Raw genomic sequence first — 17,350 nt, forward strand, 5'->3', positions numbered from 1 at the left:
GCTTACAAATACTGAAAAAAATGTCCTAAGATATTGTGATGTTTAATTTTCTTTGCTTCCTGTTTCATTTAAAACACAATTAGTAACCACACCCCTTGTTAAACTGGAGTTCACAGTGTAGTATAATATTGCTTCTAGAAATTAATATTTGACTCAAGATCAAATCCAATTGTTTAAAAGCAAATTATCTGCCTGAGAAGATAATCCAGAATCCCCAAATGAAATGATTATCTACTAAACAAATGTTTGCAAGTCACTGGTAATGACACATAATTTAATAGTTAATATTTTATGGATGTGGCAAGAAAATAGACATGAAAAGACAACAGAAAGTACTTTCAGTAAGTATATTTGTAGCATCTTGTGCGAGTGTTAACTGTGAGCTTGTTGATGCTGTCATGTGATCATCTCTGCTTGAAGCAGAGAACCAATCGCATTTGGATGAGATAGCATCTCACTTCCTCCATGATCTCACGAAGAGCACTTCTTAGTGACGGGCTGGATGTCTGCAGGATGTCTCCAGGCTTTCCAGAACCACAGCGACCCTTTCTATAAGGCACATGTCATTTTGGTGATGTTCACGTTCCTACTGGAAACAGGCCTGGCCAGTTGGAGAAAACACTTTCATCATCACGCGCTGGCGCCTCGCCACTTAAGCGTCCAGATGACTGTGGTGTGTCCACGCCTTGCTTCTTCCTTAGTGTGTCCTCCTGTCCGCCTCATGCCTGTCTGGCTGCTGAGCTTTTCTTCCTGCAGTGGCAAAGCTCCACCAGACGGCGGCGCTGTGGCACCGTGGTTGGGAAGGCGGCGAGCGGGACCACTCAGGCGGAGGCTGACTGAGCAGGAAGACCCTCACTCGGCCTTCTTGATGAAGATCTGACAGAGAAGGACATGTGAGGATGATGCAAGGCTTGTTGAGGTGGTGACAGCAGGGCCTCATTACAGCCGTCTCACCTCACTGAGGATGACCCAAACCGGAGAGTCGGTCATCACGGCGAGGCGCATGGCCTCCAAAGGCCCAAAGGTTGGATCCACCTCTCCCTCTGCAATGCCCTTCTGGAACATTCCTACAAGAGAAAATCAATAAATCTGCTTAGCTTGCTGGCTTTTTGGGGGATTTCTTATTAAGCAATCCGAGACCGCTACGACAAGACATACAGTGTCGCATTGTCTGTAACGTTGCATGGGTGTTACATTTTAAACTATCAAGTGACTGATGATGGACGGAAAAACATTATATATTTCTGTAGTTGGAAAACAGGAAACCTGTTCATTTACACAAATATGGTTTCCAACATTAGAGCCCTCTAGACATGATATAGCACCCCTAGAGTCACCTTTACACTAATATAACCCAATATAGTAGACTAAATAACATAAAATAAGCATCTTAAGACATAAATAAGACTCATACTTGTATGTGTTCTGTAAACGTGTTCAGGTGCTACGGGGAGAACAGTATGTGGCGGACAGGAAGTGATGTCGGGGGTTGAGAAATGAGTTCTCGTTTACGTGTGTCAAAGACAAACAGTTGCCTGTGTTTTGACTGTGTAGCCATGTTTGACAAAGTCCAAAAGTAAAGCTGGTGTGTTTGTTTGGGGCGTCAGGGGGCTTTTTTTTTGCGGGGTGGTGTCAGCATCCATGGTGATCCATGTGCTTCCTGTGTGAGGTGGTCAGGAAGCATGTGAGCGCTAATGGGATTCTCCTGGTATCTGGCAATCGTCCACACAGCAATGTGCGTCTTATTGCTTTTGACGCCCACTGCCGAGCAGCAACCATACCCCCCCCCCCACACACACACACAGCGCTGTGACATTAGAAGGCAATTATCTTATATAATAAAAGGCAATAAAAATCAATTTGCTTCTGCCCATCAGTCCATTAAAATGTGTTTAGTTCATGCTGATGGTTTCTTCCTGTGTCCTTTAGCAGGTCACAATCTCCACTGGCCCCCCCAGCTGTTCTTCCACAATGACAACCACGCCCTTGTAATGTATGAGACTGCAGACTAAGAAGGTAGTACCGATTCTGATGAATCCATCTTCTGTGCGATGGTATCTTTGGCTTTTGTCCTTCCCGTCAGTCAGGGCTTCTTTGTCTGCCTGAATGTTCTAGAGGACATCACACATCAGAGACGTTCTTCATCAAAGATCTGCTAACTCGATCCAGAGACTCACATCGAACGGGAGAACCTCCACAGACGTGTTGAAGAGTTTGTCTCCCGGATGCTCAATGTTTCCGCTTCGGAAAAAGTACCTAAAAAGAGACACATTGGTGAAAAAGGAGACTTTGGTCCCGTTGCAGGGACTCTTTGTCACTGTGGGGTACCAACCTCTCAATGCGGACAGGCGTGAAGAAACGTATGCGTACAAAGTCCCCAGCCACGGGGGTGAAAGCCCAGAAGAAGTCTTCTCCAAGGTAGGCCTTCTCTAGGGTGAAATGCTGGTAGGTCTTCAGGCTGGTGGTCACCTCAGCCAGCGGGTTGGCGTGTCCCTTGTGGAGGGTCTGCTTGCCAAAGTCCTTGTCCTGGATAAAGTGGAGATCATGTGACTGCTGCCCACTCAAGTCACCTCAGAGCCTCACCTTGAGTTTCTGGATTTTTCCGGCTAGGGAGGAGTGTGTCCCGACATGTTGAAAGAGGGACGGCTTGAAGCGAATCCTCAGGTTGGCTTTTTGTCTGTCGCAGTGTTTCTGAGAACGAGAAGAAAAAAGGCGTCTGATGAGTGTGAGACGCTTCCTTGTTTGTGTACTTGGAAAAAGAAACTTACAGCGTCCTTCTCAGGGTTGCACACTTTGACCCACATGATGTGGTCCAGCAGCCAGTCGATGGGCTTGTCTTTGTAGAACATCAACATGAACTCCACGATGAGGGACAGGTCTGAAGACTTGAACATCTTACCTGCGCACACATACACACAACTTAGAATCCCGTAGACACAAAACTATTTTATTAGGCATGTGACCAGACCTCAGTCTTCAGGCGAAATCATGACCATATTGGACATGTGTCCACCCCGTGTTGTCCATTCAGAGGACTGATTGGATTCATGATAGAAGCAGCTCTCAGGCAGATGAAGAACACTAAATTATCACATGCAGATTGACGAAGGCACACACACACAACTCCATGTCAACCTACCCACAATACAACACATTGTTTTCTTCAATTCAACACCTCTGCGTTGAATCTATTTATTGCTTGGTGAGTCAGAGTCAGTGTGTCGTGTCATTGTCGTGTCATCTCGCAGGCAACAAATAGCACGTAACCATGGCAACTGCACACAACAAACACGGTAACAGCAGGACCTGACAATGTTCAAATTAAAAGTACGGACTCACACACAGCATTAGGCTTTGTTGCTGCTCAGCTGTATCTAACAAGTCCCTGAGAGCTGAGGATGAGCGAATCAAACACGCCTCTGAGCCCAATCTACGAAGAAGCCATTAGCGCTGAAAGTAAAATGACGAGGGGATCGCACAGAGCAAGTGGAGCACATAAAAGACATCTAAAATCTAATTCATGTCAAAGATGTGTGATGTTACGTACATGTTACAATATTTATGGTAAAATTTTTATTTATTTCAAAAGAAATTGACACGTTTTTTTATACTTTGAATTGAAGCAAAGAACATATGTCAATCAAAATAATTGAAGCAGTCATATTTGGCTCTACATGGCAATTTAAAGCTAATTATTAGTCATATTTTCTTAGTTTGGTTTATATTAATTAATTGAAGAAATATAGTTAGAACAGTTGAATTGGCCTAATATTTGACATCCCATTAGAGCGTGAGAATTGTTAAATGGCTTTAAAATGGCTTTTATGGGCAATAAAATGACCTTTTGGAAACGAGCTAGCTTACCTGACGCACTGCCATTTTGGGTCACAAACACTCCCAAGATGTTTCCTGCTTGTTTTAAATGAACTGATTCTAGCAATCTAGCAAGAACATTTGACTCCTATTAAAGCCTGAGAATTGTTAAATGGCTCTAAAATGACTGTTAATGGCAAAAAATGAGCCTCTGGAAATGAGCTAGCTTACCTGACACGCAGCCATTTTGGGGCCACCTCATGAATTAGGTCTCTCTTTCTCACACACTCGCACACGCTCCAAAATGTTTCCTGCTTGCTTTATATGAATTGATTGACAAAAAATATAGCAGTTGAATTGTAATGTTGGCACCCTATTAATACGTGTGAATTGTTAAATGGCTTTAAAAGGAGCGTTAATGGCAAAAAATGAGCTTCTGTAAACGAGCTAGCTTACCCGACGCTGCCATTTTGGAGAGGCCATATTGGCATAGTCACCTGAGAAACACTCCAAAATAGCTTGTTTTATTTCATATAAATAGCAAGAATAGTCAAACTGGAATGTTTGACAGTGTGTACAACATAGAAAATGAGCTTTACCGGCATATAATAACAATAAATTGGCTTTTGGGAATGAGCTAGCTTACCTGACACACTGCCATTTTGGGGACACCTCGTGAATTAGGTCTCGCTCTCTTACACACTCGCACTCGCTCCAAAATGTTTCCTGCTTGCTTTATATGAATTGATTGACAAAAAACATGTCACATGTTGGCACCCTATTCATGCGTGGGAATTGTTAAATGGCTTTAAAAGGAGCGTTAATGGCAAAAAATGAGCTTCTGTAAATGAGCTAGCTTACCCGACGCTGCCATTTTGGAGAGGTCATATTGGCATAGTCACCTGAGAGACGCTCCAAAATAGCTTGTTTTATATCATATAAATAGCAACAATAGTTGAACTGGAATGTTTGACAGTGTGTACAGCATAGAAAATGAGCTTTACCGGCATATAATAACAATAAATTGGCTTTTGGGAATGAGCTAGCTTACCTGACACACTGCCATGTTGGAGAAGCCATATTGGCATAGTCATGTGACAAACACTCCAAAATGTTTCATCGTTTCTTTATATGAATTAAGTCACTCGTAAATGTTTTCTATATATCACTTAGGGACTTAATGGCTTCAAGTCAAGCACAAAGCTGTGTAGGAAACATTTTAGAACATTTAAAGTATTCTGGCTTCTTCAGGGTTAAACCAGGAGTAACCTTAGGGGCATTTCTTCAGAGTGTTCTGCATATTTTGACTCACTTTGGATTGCTTTTAGCATCTTTAATGTGTAAAATGTATCAAAGTAGCCCCCTCGGCATTCCTTCAGTGCATGACAGTCTGTCAATCAAACATCAAAAAGGCTACCCACCGATGAAACCGAGCTGAGAAAACTCCAGAATCATCCACTCCTCTGAAGGCTGCTGCAGAGCAAAGTTCTTCATGGTGGTCAAGTAGTTAGGCCGCGCCACGATGTCGTCCTCCAGCTGAGACACAAGTGGTGAGGTCAGCGCCGTTGCGGCGGAGAGGGTTCAAAGGTCAGCCTGTCCTACCTGTACGTAGAAGGTGCCTTTGGACTGTGCGTACATCATCAGGAAGCAATAGTCCAAGTTCTGCTTGCTCCTCCACCTGGACACATCACAAGATGACCATGGAGAAATCTGAAGATGACTTTGTGAAATTACCGTTTCACACCTCACTCTCTCAAACGGGTCCCCGAACGACTCTCGGAGGCGGGAGAAGTCTGGATAGAAGTGGACCGATGGAGACACCACCTCCAATAGACCCGAATGGATCTCTGCTGGAAAGCTGAGGAGGAAGAAGAAGAGTCACATGACGACAACAGAGACGAAAAAGGTGGTCACGCCACACACACACACACACACACACACACACACACAGAGTGATGATGAAAGAGCAGCAGGCACCAGAGAACATTAGATCAGACACAGGAAGTGAAGACGTCTGTTGCCACGGTAACAGCATCCCATCATGCAGGCACACTTACAGCTGCTTCAGGTTGTCCGCTACGCTCATGGCATACTCGTGGTCCGCCTACGCACACACACACAGGGTCGAGTTAGTAAACAGACACATGTGTGTGTGTGTGTGTTGGTTCATTAGCTTAAGCATTGACCTTTACAATACACACACACACACACACTGACCTCGGCGATGAGGACGACAATGACGCAGTCGTCCTTCTCAGTGGCGCTGAGCTGCGACATGAGTGAGTTGAGCGTGTCCGTCAAGTAGGAGTGGACCTCCCTCTTCACGCTGGGAACGCCCATCACTATGGAGACTACACACACACACACACACACACACACACACACACACACAAGTCAAGATGACTGCATACATTCAATAATTCTCACACACACACACACACACGCTGACCTCCAGTGCGTCCTTGGCCCACGTGCACGGCGGGCTGCAAACTGTCTTCCCTGTGGATCAAGTGAGGAAGATGATGGAGGACCGAAGGAAGTTGGAGGAAGTTTTTACTACTGCTCACGTTCCACAACTTCAACCTGGTCTCCTCTGAACACACACATGAAGACCACATTAGACCATCTAACGTATCAGAGATGACTGGACTGGAGTGTTTCCACACCAGAGAGGCTGCTCCAGGTTCTGTTGATGTCCCTCAGCACTTGTTTCTCCGCGATGGCCCGCTTGATCTCCTCCAGGACCACGTTCAGTTCTTTGGAACGCTGCAGGTTCTCCTGCTCGACCGAGTGCAGACGCTCCCTCAAGGCCAGGAACTCTCTCTGGTAGATGTCCACCACATCTCCTGTGGGCGGAAACACAACAACACAGTATAACTGACATGCAGCACACGTCAGGGCGCCATTGCACCTTCTGGTTCCGGTTTCCGACTGCATGATAGACCAGAACCTGGACCACAAGCAGATGACTGATGATCCCAAAGACCTTTCAGAAAATACTCTGTTTAACTTTTTTGGAAGGTGTGTGTCCCCATTACATTTCAAAAAATGAACATCATAGCAACAGTAAAATATGGTGGTGGTAGTGTGATGGACCTGGGGCTATTCTGCTGCTTTGGGACCTGGAAGACTTGCTGTGATGAATGAAATCCTGAAGGAGAATGCCCGGCCATCTGTTGAACTGTGAACTTCAGCTTGGGTTCTGCAGCAGGACAATGAGCCCGGTGGCTGAGTGGTTAGCATGTTGGCCACACAGTCAGAAGATTGGTAAAGACCTGGGTTTGATTCTTTGCTTGGCCTTTCTGTGTGGAGTTTGCATGTTCTCCCTGTGCGTGGGTTTTCTCCGGGAACTCCGGTTTCCTCCCACATTCCAAAAACATCCATGATAGATTAATTAGTGACTCCATATATGTAATATGTTCATATTATATGAATGTGAGTGTGACAAAATATGTCAATAATAAAAAAGCAAATACAGTAAACCTCGGATATATCGGATTCAATTGTTCCCACTGTTTTTTTCCGATATAAGCGAAATCCGTTATATGCGTATACCGGAAAATGTCCGTTTTATACCAGATATAAATCCGATATATGCGTAAATCGGATTTTATCCGTTATAAAAAGGCACTTCCTTGACTATGTTTCCAATGTACCTGGACGCGCAGGCAACGCTGCAAACGCTGCAAACGACGTCGTATAGCGGCCTGTCACGATTCGGCGAATCGGAGCGCCACGATGCGGCCATCCGATATATGCGAGGGAAATTTAATGGAAATGCAGTGGAACGGGACTGGAGATTTTGTCCGAAATAGGCGAAATCCGTTATAAAAAATCCGATATATGCAATGAATTTTTATTGGAAATGCATTACAGAAAAATTGGTTCTTTTTTATCTGTCCGTTGTGAGCGAATTTCCGATATATCCGAGTCCGATATATCCGAGGTTTACTGGCTCTGTATTCGCTTTAAATCAAATTGATACTGCACACGCCTAGCCATGGGCCACAAATGGTCCACAAGCCTTCCTTTGGACACCCCTGATGCATGCTGTGTGACATACGTGTATGTATGTGGATTAATGTATGGATATAGGAGGATTAAAGTGGTAGTTTGTGTATATTTATGTCTATTAATAACAATAAAGCAGCTTAAAAAGCTTTTTCTTAAATACAAATATGAGCGCATCACTGACAGCTTGTCCACATCAACAGGTAGAAAAAAAAAAAAAAACATAAATAAATCCACATCTGCTGCTTGGAAGTGCATGAAAAAGTCCACTAATCCCACGGATCATCTTTAATGGAAAGACCACCCACTCCCTCCCCACACTAAAGTCTCACTCAACCACCAAGCATCTCTGTTTGGTCATGGGGGGTTGGGGTGGGGTGGGGGGATAGGGATATTTGAGAATGTCCAACAATGTGGACACACAGGCATGGCGCCTGGTTACCATGGTTACTACACACCATTGACTGTTAGCCTCCTGCTAACAAGCCGTGCTTTCCTGTGAGCCTGAACGCATCGTGTCATGTGTCCTGCTGTGATTGACAGCAAGTGTCCACACTGCCGAACGAGTCAGTGAGCTCATCGTCTTACACACACACACACACACACGCACGCACGCACGCACACACACAGGCGCTCACATGCATACACACATATTGACTGAAACAAGAGCTCACACACACTCACACACACACACTATGAGGTCATGGTGTCAGGTGACAGCATGCATCAGAGATGATTGACACGTTAACATTTGATGGTGGCGGCCATGTTGGAGTAAAAAAATAAAACACACTGTCACATGTATTTGGGGTTCAAAGGTCAAATCATGTGGTTTGCTGAAGTTAAAAAGCACTTGCTCCCTGCGTGACCTTGACCCTTTCCGGCCGGGCGGTCGATAAGCTGCAGTTGCCATGGTGATGAGCTCTCCATCCACACTTACTGTATACTACATCAGCTTATGGGAGCTCATCATCAATTAAACATAAAACATATCGCAGTGGGTGAAGGATGAAAGCAGAAGAAGACTTCCTATGAACTCCGAGAGACAGGAAGCAGCTCACATGAACTTCCTGTGTGTACATTTGCCAACACGGTGTGAGCAGAGCCGAGAGGGTGGGGCTTATGCTTGTGCTTACAGAAGCTGAAGGCCAAAATAAAGATGTTGTTGTCATGTGCGCCCCATCCAAAAAAAAAAAAACTGTGCCCCCGCCCACCAGCTGACACGCCTTCCCGTATGAATCCACAGGATTCCGCTACTCACATTCCCTGCACTCCACTAATCACTCCAGCAGACTCTGGTCCGGTTCTGAGGGCGAGAAACCGACAGCGAGCCACGAGGTTGTGTTGGCGGGCGGCACACACTGCTGGCCTTGTCTGACAGGAAGTGCTCGGCCGGCGCCGAGCCTGAGAACACATGCTCTCTGTTGAACGTCCACTCAAGCAGCCTGAGGGTCGAGCTTGGGTCCACAAATGCCGGCATTGAACCTTGCTCGCTATGTTTACATGCACTATTGGCGGGTTTTAATCATGTGCTTTTATTCTGAAAAGATTTTTTGTGCCTATTGATACTCGACGGTCTGAGATGGAATACTTAAAGTTGTAATTTTTGGAAAATTGTCAAAATAGTCACAAAATCGAATAAAGTAACCATACTACAATAAGGTCCTCACATTTATAAGATGAAAGTTGAAATTGTTGGGGAAAAAAAAGTCAAAATATGTAATTTTACGAGAATAAAGTCATATTCTAGTCAGAAAAAACGCAATTTTATCAAAATAAATTCACAATATTATGAGGAAATGTAACGTCGTTTTAGTAGCATAGACTTGAAATAGAACAAAAGAAAAGTATTATGAGAAACAAAACTAAACTAAATAAAACTGCATTTTTTTAGGATGTAGAAAAAGTATAAAAATAAAAGCACAAAATATTAGGTGAATAAAATCAAAACTATGAGAACAAAAAAAACAAGCTGAAAAACAGCTGAAAATTGAATTTTACAAGTTAAAATACGAAAAGAAAAAAGAGAAAAAGTCACTATTATGAGTAATAATAACATCATTTTAGTAGTTGAAATATTACTGAAAAATATGTTGAGAAACAAAACAAAACGAAGTTGTCATTTTTGGAAAAATAGGTTCGGGAAAGTTACAATATTATGGGAAGAAAGTCAAAATATTTTTTACAAAGATAATTTAAAGGCAAACTGCTCATTTTGGAGGAATCAATCTTTTTGTGAAACATGAACACATTTCTTTTTTCCCTTTTCTGTGCATTCTAGCACGAGAAAACAAGTTAATATGAGCTAGCTAACAATGCACATCATTGGGACACACTTATTTTGACTATGAAGCCCTCCAAAAAAAAACCTAACAATGTTGGCAGTATGTTGCCGTATTTTGACGATTTAAAACACGACCCAAACTTCTTTTCGAGGCGCATTGTTACATAGATTTATGCTAGTTCTGTCTGCTCGTTCAGGGCTTGAGCTAGCAAATATTAACTAGTTTTCTCGCGACAGAATGCACAAAAAAGGGAAAGAAATATGTCTTCAACGGCCGAAGTTCTTGCGAATAATAAGCTTTTTCAACGACATGACTAAGCTGAGATGCAGTTTTGAGTGCGTATATTGGATTTTCAACGTAAACTAGCATCAAGCTAACACATGTGTTTAAATGCATTTTGTTGATGGATTTTAATTTTAATTTGTTAATTAAATGTCACCTTTACCCGGCTCGCGGCCCCTGAGGCCCCGGACCCCAACCCCCCCCGCCCTTCGACCAAAACAGGCTGGTAAAGGAGAAGGTTTGTGGAAACCAGAGGACACAAAGACGACTTTTAGACGGCCGGTGACTGCCACGCCACTGACTCCGCCTCCTCGCAAAAACACATAAAGTTTGAAGAGACCCCTTCAAGACGAAGAGAGCTACTAGGAACATTTGTAATGTTTTTGTTTGCACGCACACGCACGCTGACCACACACTCACTTTGATGTCACATTCTCATGTAAGCTGATCAAACACCAGGACATGAAGACACTACTAGTGTGTGTGTGTGTGTGTGTGTGTGTGTGGCAGATGGTGGCTTGGCAGGAGACAGTGAAACACACACACACACACACTCTCACACACACACACACAGGAAGCTGAGTCTTCATCTTGCCTTGCTCAATTCAAGCCACCCAAATCGTCATCATCTTCACCACACAAGCACCCCGTTTATGTTGCTGCTAATTAGCGCACACGCGAGTCAAGGGTCGAGTCCAAAAATGTAAAATCACGCGGTCACATGCTGCAGCCACTCAGTCACATGCTGATACCTCAAACACACACACACACACACACACTGATAGCGTGCAGAGCCGTGTTAAAGTGTGTGTGCGCTGATGTGCTAAATGTAGCAGCACATGCACAAAAGTAGCTAGGAGGTCACATGATCAGTCAGGTGTAATGTTTGTAGTGTGATTGTTAACGTGTGTGTGTGTGTGTGTGTGTGTGCGCTTGCTGACAATGAAAACTGATCTCGCATGAAATATTCATCACACACACACACCTCTAATGCACGTGAATGGAACATCCCATAATGTTATGTTTGCTTCCATGCAGCTTTTATGAGGCAGGAAAACAAGGAAGGAAGCAACAAGTCGTCATGTCGAGAGCGAGGAGCCTCCAGAGGAACATTACATGTCTCCATTTAATACTACACACACACACACACACACACACAATGGAGACGTCTATATTGGTGTCAGCTTGTTTAGGAGCTCAGTTGTCTGACTGCCACTGAACACAGCACTGATTACATTCCATTGAGACCATGTGACCATCACCTTAAATATGTGTGTGTCAATGATCGACAGTGCAAATAGTGTTTGCGTCCATGGTTCATGCTAACAACATGTGTGTGTGTTGTGGTTTAAAAGTCCACATGGACCTTGATAAACATGGAATACACACACACACACACGCAGCTGTGTGTGTGTGTGTGCATGTCATCAGCATGAGTCAGCTGTGCATGTTAGGCTAACCGGGAGGTTTCGCTATCTGTCCCGTGGTCTCATGTCTCGCTGAAGGACCAGAAGATGACGATAAATCTTTTCAGTGTTCCTGCACATGTTCTAGGTCATGTTTTTTATGACGACCATATATGGACATCCTCACACATGCTGCCAGAACCCAAATGGGGTATTTTTGTTTTTGTGAGCAGACCAGTCAGAACTTGTCCTCCTTTCTTCAGGCTGGTCCAAACACACAGAACTACAAGTTATGTTTGTTCCGTCTAATGTCACATGGTCGCACTCATTTTGCTAGGTCAGAAAACAAGTGCTCCTAAAAAAAAAAGTGTTTCACCTTGTTACACACATCTGACATGCCCAAGCAGGCCAAGCGGGAGACATCTGAACGCTAGCTAGCTAGGCAACCGACGCCCCACTGAAAGCTCTCGGGGGTCATGTGACCCTCAAGGGTCTTGATATTCCACCTCCAGTCCTGCACTGCATGTTCACTACAATTAACCAAGCACACCTTAGATATTGAGCTTCTAACGATTGGCACGTGCATCACCCCAAATCAAGCGCTTCCTTGTTGGATGCACTTGTTGCTCTTCACAGGGTAGTCTCGTTTTGAACAAAGCAAGCGCTCCCCCCCCCCACTTCCAAGTGGTGTTGATACATGCCCACTTTCTTTGGAGACAAAAGCAAGCGCTCCTTTTGAACCTGAGACGTTGCAGGCTCATGCAGCATCTCAAATCGAGCGCTCCTTCAATGACCTCTGAGGTCAAAGCATGGTGTGGATAATTGTTTGGGGGGGGTGGTGGTGGGGGGGGGGTTTGCAGGCGCGTGGAATGTTACAAAGCAAACGCTCCATCATTCCTGCATGAAGCATCGTTTGTTCATCCTGCAGCACTCCTCTAAACCACCTGACACGAACGGAGTGCTCCCCTTTTATTTTCATTACCGAGGTGGGTTGCGCCGAATCAGAAAACGAGCGCTCCCTCATCTACAAGCCTGCAGCTTCACATCAGCATCATCTTCTTTCTCCTCTTCAGATACAACCAAAACATCCACAACACAGCGACGTGGGAAGGGGGTGGGGGGGGTAACAGGGTGTCACGCGTGTCATGCGTGCGCTTACCTCTGGAGCTGCTGAAGGCGGTGTACCAGGAAAGCGAGACCAGCCCGCACAGTCCGAACAACAAGAGCGTCAAGGAGACATTTCGGAACCTCATCTCCTCACCACCCGGAGCATGTCCGCACCGAGAGGGGGGAGGACCGGGAAGGACCGAGGGAAGAGGGGAATGAGGGGGGGGAGAGACAGGTAGAGAGAGAGATTGCCGAGGGGAGGGGGGTTATGTGGGGTTGATGTGTGAGCAGCAGCAGTGAGAATGAAGGGGCGGTGTCGGGGGGGTGGGGGGTAAGGCGGAGGGGTAAACTGATTCAAATATCGAGAGCCTCGATACCAAATGTAGTAGCAGGTATCAGATCACCGATACTAGTGTAATTAGACTATTATTTTTTTTTATCTTTAATTTTGTTTTGAACATTTGTTGTATTTATAGATCTATAACACTAATTTTATTTTGCTAAAACAGTGTGACAAGAGGACACGCCTAACATTTCTGCAAATTTTAAAATGTATCTCATTTTGCATTCAATTATTTAGAAAAATCTGAGTATCGTGTCATTATCGGCGTCAACTATGCCGATACTGTAAATACTAGTTATCGAATTTTTTTCATTTTTTTTAAATGAGCTAAGCAAGGAGCAGAAGTGAGCAGTTTAAGGACAAACAGGTAAAATTACGTTATAATGTAGAAGGGGCGTGGATTCATGTTCTGTCAAGGTAACTCAATCGTAAACAGTATGGATGACGTCATGTTTCAATTAAATTGGTATTAATAGTTCCAAAATTAATATAAGTTCATTTTACAAAGTCTGTGTTGTCTTTGCACAGTCATTACGAGCCTGAATGAATGCAGCCACAATACTTCCTGCTAGCAAGCCAGCTATTGTTTGACGCATGAATGACGTCACATAATGGCGACTTAACTGCCCAAGTACAAGTTTGTAGTGTGACTTTAGGGACACTTTACATTTTGGGATTCCCAAAATCGTACCACGCTTGCTCGGCGCTAGCTGTAGCATAGTGGATAGAAAATATAACCAAATTAGGGGGGCAAAAGGGCTTCTCGGACGTTACGTAGCACGTTTTACGTCTTAAATCTTACAAATTTTACTGGTGCAAAAACAAATCTGAAAGTAGTTCCAGCCATTCTAGTCGGACCTTTCCACCATGAAACTTTGCTGCCCCCTAGTGTTCAATTGGACAAAGTTGGCGTAAAAAGTGAGGTTTAAAATGGATTTATTTACAAGAGCCTTATTTTACAGTGCTGTAAGACACCTGAGAAGATGTCAACGTAAAGACAGCTGACTCCATGACCGACAAACAGGTTTAATGCCGTCCATCCATCCACTTCAACATTTAGCAGTTGGAAAAAAGTGAACCCAGCAATTAGAACTGCTTGAGCAAAACCCCCCAAAAATTCAGTGGTGAAAGCCAGTTCGTATTTACATACCGGTGATTTTTAAAAAACACGATTTAACTGCAGCATCAGGAGGTAAAAACATGTATAAAAGGGAACATTTCAAAAGACTGACAGGAAGTATAACTCTAAAAAAAGTGTGAAAGCTGTCACTCAAACTGCAGAGTTGCTGGGGGGTCGATGAGGGAAACTTCCTGGTGCCTGCAAACAAAAGGTTAATTGTTGGGGAGGGACGACCATAAAAAACTGACGTGAGGATGGACTCACTTTGCCGCCTTGTACTTCTCCCTGATGGACTGCTGAGCGTGCTGCGCTGCGTTCAGGTACATCTGGTGAAGATCCTCCACACATGGCTTCAGCTCCTCCACAGTGTAGCCCGTCTTCTCCACCAAGGAATTGGGCTGCAACATAAAGCAGTCATGTCATTTTTTTTAATTAGCTCATGTTTAAAGATCACACTTTCTAACATACCCATGATGCACCAGTCAGGGTGGCGTTTGCCAGGATGTAGGCGGCCGCGGCGGTCTGAGATGGAAGGTACTTCAAGAATGGATCAGAGTCCACCAGGCTGAGCTCCCCAAGGTACTAAACACAACCATTTTGTTGACGTTTACTTTTATACAACTACTAAGGGGAAGTCTTCCAAACTGAAAAGATTCTTTATAAATACGTGTAAACACAAACCTGTTTAAGACCCAATAGTTGAATACAGAACTCATGTTATCACTGGGAGAGTTCCTGTTTCCTTCAGGTTCTCTTCCTGTTTTGGCTATAGTCAGTGGATCGATGGAACATTACTGACACCTAGTGACCAGTGTTTGCTACTACATGTTGTAATGTATTTCAGTGCGTTCTGAATGCCTTATTTGCATGTTAATTTAGCAATTTTTATGCTTTGACACCATTGGCCAAATTATATTGTTAATGATTAATTATGCACACTTCATTGTGCCAAGTTTTTAAATTTAGTAAAAATGATTGAAGGTAATTCAAGTTCTGTTGTGGATGTTTTTCCTGAACTCACCATGGCAAGGCTCTGGGCCTGCTCGCCGATGCTGTGATGCAGGAAGTACTGCGTGAGGAACTGATTGATGGTGGGGGCCGCCAGGTCAAAGGACAGCACCTTCAGCACCAGCTGCTCCATCCTCAGCACCTGTTTCTTGGTGTACGTGTCGTCTGTGATGTACACGAACTCCGACACCTCGGGGGGGTAGATCTCCTCGAACTTGCTGCATTTTAGGAAACGATGCGTTGAGGAAGGAGGTGTTTAAAAAAAAAACTGCAGTGATGGTGTTTGACTTACGAGGCCAGCAGCATGGCGGCGGTGCCCACCAGCTGGAGCTTGCCCCTCAGCACGGACATGGATGACAGGAAGCGGTCTATGTAGTTGACGGCCAGGTAGAGGGTCTCGTTCTGGAGCTTGTACTCCTCACCCACCTCCACCAGCCAGTCCACCAGGATGGCACGCATGCTATTTGTGATGTCGGGCTGCTTCTTCATGTAGCCCACTCTTGGTCGGCTCTTCACCTACGGGAGGAAGGAAGGAAGCCTTTAGACGCCCGACAGGTGGCAACATTTAAGTCGATGCCTCACCTCCATTTCCCTCAAGTAGGTGTGAATCTCATGAGCGTATTCTGGAACATCCGTTACATTGGCAGTCTTGTCGTCACCCTCCATCAAAGACATGTCCATGGGAGAGTCTACACAAGAAAAAAAATGTTTAAAAAATGTGAAAGAAAGATGGAGGGGTCATGAGTCCTACCAAAACTCATGTCCATGGCCGTGGGAATATTGAGCGTGGCAAGGGGCTGGCGAAGACGAGTCACGGCATTGTCCACCTTCAGGGGCGAAGCTTCCTCCGCTACCTCCACCACCACCTCCGGGACTTTGGGGGCCTCCACACCCCTGTGCTTCTTGACGCAGGCACCATCTGGCTCATCCACATGGATTTGGAACGTGGGCTGCTTTGAGACTTTGCAGGAATCTTCATTTTTGCAGGAAAGTGGCTGTGATGAGTCCTGCAAGGGTCACACAAAATTAGACAAAAGCACAATTACTGTGGGTTTTGTGGAAAATAGCTAATTTAACACAATTGGAAGATCATGTGCTCAACTCATGAATTAAATGCACATTTAGATTCAAACATTAAGCAGAAGTAACGTGATTGTATAAAAATGGCGGACAACCCGAATGAGGCGGTCAAAGCAACAATTAGATGCATTTTTAAAAGTTACATGTAATGTAAAACTGTCAGAAAGACCACAAATAAAATACGTTTGCATAAAAAAAGGCAACGTTACCACAGCTTTGCCCCAAAAGAACCCAAACCCGACAACACAGCTAGCTTAGCATGCTAGCTAACTAGCAACTTGGGGAACAGACCTGTTTGCTAGCACGCTGGGTCGTTGCTTTGCCCCGCTGGTTGCTTTGCAGGGATCCCAGCACGGTTCTTTGGGTCACGGCTTGTTTGGGCGGAATATTCTCCTGGTTCTCCGCCGCCCTGGGCTTTAGGGAGCCTCGTAGTCTTGACAGCATGTTCTCTTGGTTGTTATGAAAGTCGTTCGTCGAGCCAGTTTGGCTCCGGTGAGTAGAAGACATGCTAGCGTTCAGTCAGCTATTAAACTAGCAGTTTAGTGCAGGTCTCGTGGTTTAAAAAAAATAGAAAAAAGAAGAATGCTTAGGAAATGAAACGGAGGCTAATGCTCGTTGCTACCTTGTCGTGGGGGTGATCGTTTAAGCGCAATGAAAGCAAGCAGTTGATATATCAACAGTACTTGTACAGGAGTGCAATGCCAAGCAAAAGTATAAAAAATCAAAAGTTGATTTTTAAGAAATCAACAGCTTAACATGCAAAACTAAGGCGCCATAATTTTTAAATTCCCACCAACCTGCAAACAAGGAGCCGGCCTCCACAACCAAACACTTGCGTCTCTGCTGCCTTTCTCTCATTCAAGTAGCCCGCGAGGATTGAAACGGACCAATCACA

At 44.6% G+C, this 17,350-nt stretch overlaps 2 protein-coding genes across 2 annotated transcripts; both read right to left on the minus strand.

Moving 5' to 3' along the window:
* Positions 1–260: 260 nt before the first annotated feature.
* Positions 261–13,157, minus strand: mgat4b (alpha-1,3-mannosyl-glycoprotein 4-beta-N-acetylglucosaminyltransferase B). The gene is made up of 15 exons (XM_058060421.1): positions 12,957–13,157; positions 6,480–6,659; positions 6,263–6,406; positions 6,031–6,164; positions 5,871–5,917; positions 5,558–5,671; positions 5,416–5,491; positions 5,235–5,349; positions 2,769–2,899; positions 2,584–2,691; positions 2,333–2,526; positions 2,178–2,256; positions 2,024–2,111; positions 955–1,067; positions 261–876 (listed from the first exon to the last, which is right to left on the minus strand). Exons 1-15 carry the CDS (start codon positions 13,048–13,050, stop codon positions 853–855), a joined length of 1,641 nt encoding a protein of 546 aa, XP_057916404.1. The 5' UTR covers positions 13,051–13,157; the 3' UTR covers positions 261–852.
* A 1,009-nt stretch (positions 13,158–14,166) lies between these two features.
* Positions 14,167–17,304, minus strand: ccna2 (cyclin A2). The gene is made up of 8 exons (XM_058064603.1): positions 16,747–17,304; positions 16,127–16,382; positions 15,958–16,064; positions 15,668–15,891; positions 15,389–15,593; positions 14,836–14,949; positions 14,632–14,765; positions 14,167–14,565 (listed from the first exon to the last, which is right to left on the minus strand). The coding sequence occupies exons 1-8, from the start codon at positions 16,960–16,962 to the stop codon at positions 14,514–14,516; spliced, it is 1,308 nt and encodes a 435-aa protein (XP_057920586.1). The 5' UTR covers positions 16,963–17,304; the 3' UTR covers positions 14,167–14,513.
* Between the last annotated feature and the right edge of the window lie 46 nt (positions 17,305–17,350).

The sequence above is a fragment of the Doryrhamphus excisus genome, chromosome 2 (genome assembly GCF_030265055.1).
Source record: "Doryrhamphus excisus isolate RoL2022-K1 chromosome 2, RoL_Dexc_1.0, whole genome shotgun sequence".
NCBI classification, from domain to species: Eukaryota; Metazoa; Chordata; class Actinopteri; order Syngnathiformes; family Syngnathidae; genus Doryrhamphus; species Doryrhamphus excisus.

What these genes read in the sequence shown, in the direction of transcription:
- mgat4b (XM_058060421.1), bottom strand. Translation starts at nt 13,050, where the DNA reads ATGAGGTTCCGAAATGTCTCCTTGACGCTCTTGTTGTTCGGACTGTGC. An exon ending in TTGTCGTCCTCATCGCCGAG is followed by an intron (nt 5,918 to 6,030) that starts GTCAGTGTGTGT and finishes GTGTGTGCGTAG; the next exon opens with GCGGACCACGAGTATGCCAT. An exon ending in AAGGCACCTTCTACGTACAG is followed by an intron (nt 5,350 to 5,415) that starts GTAGGACAGGCT and finishes CTTGTGTCTCAG; the next exon opens with CTGGAGGACGACATCGTGGC.
- ccna2 (XM_058064603.1), bottom strand. Translation starts at nt 16,962, where the DNA reads ATGTCTTCTACTCACCGGAGCCAAACTGGCTCGACGAACGACTTTCAT. An exon ending in CCTACTTGAGGGAAATGGAG is followed by an intron (nt 15,892 to 15,957) that starts GTGAGGCATCGA and finishes TTCCTCCCGTAG; the next exon opens with GTGAAGAGCCGACCAAGAGT. An exon ending in GAGAAGTACAAGGCGGCAAA is followed by an intron (nt 14,566 to 14,631) that starts GTGAGTCCATCC and finishes TTTTGTTTGCAG; the next exon opens with GCACCAGGAAGTTTCCCTCA.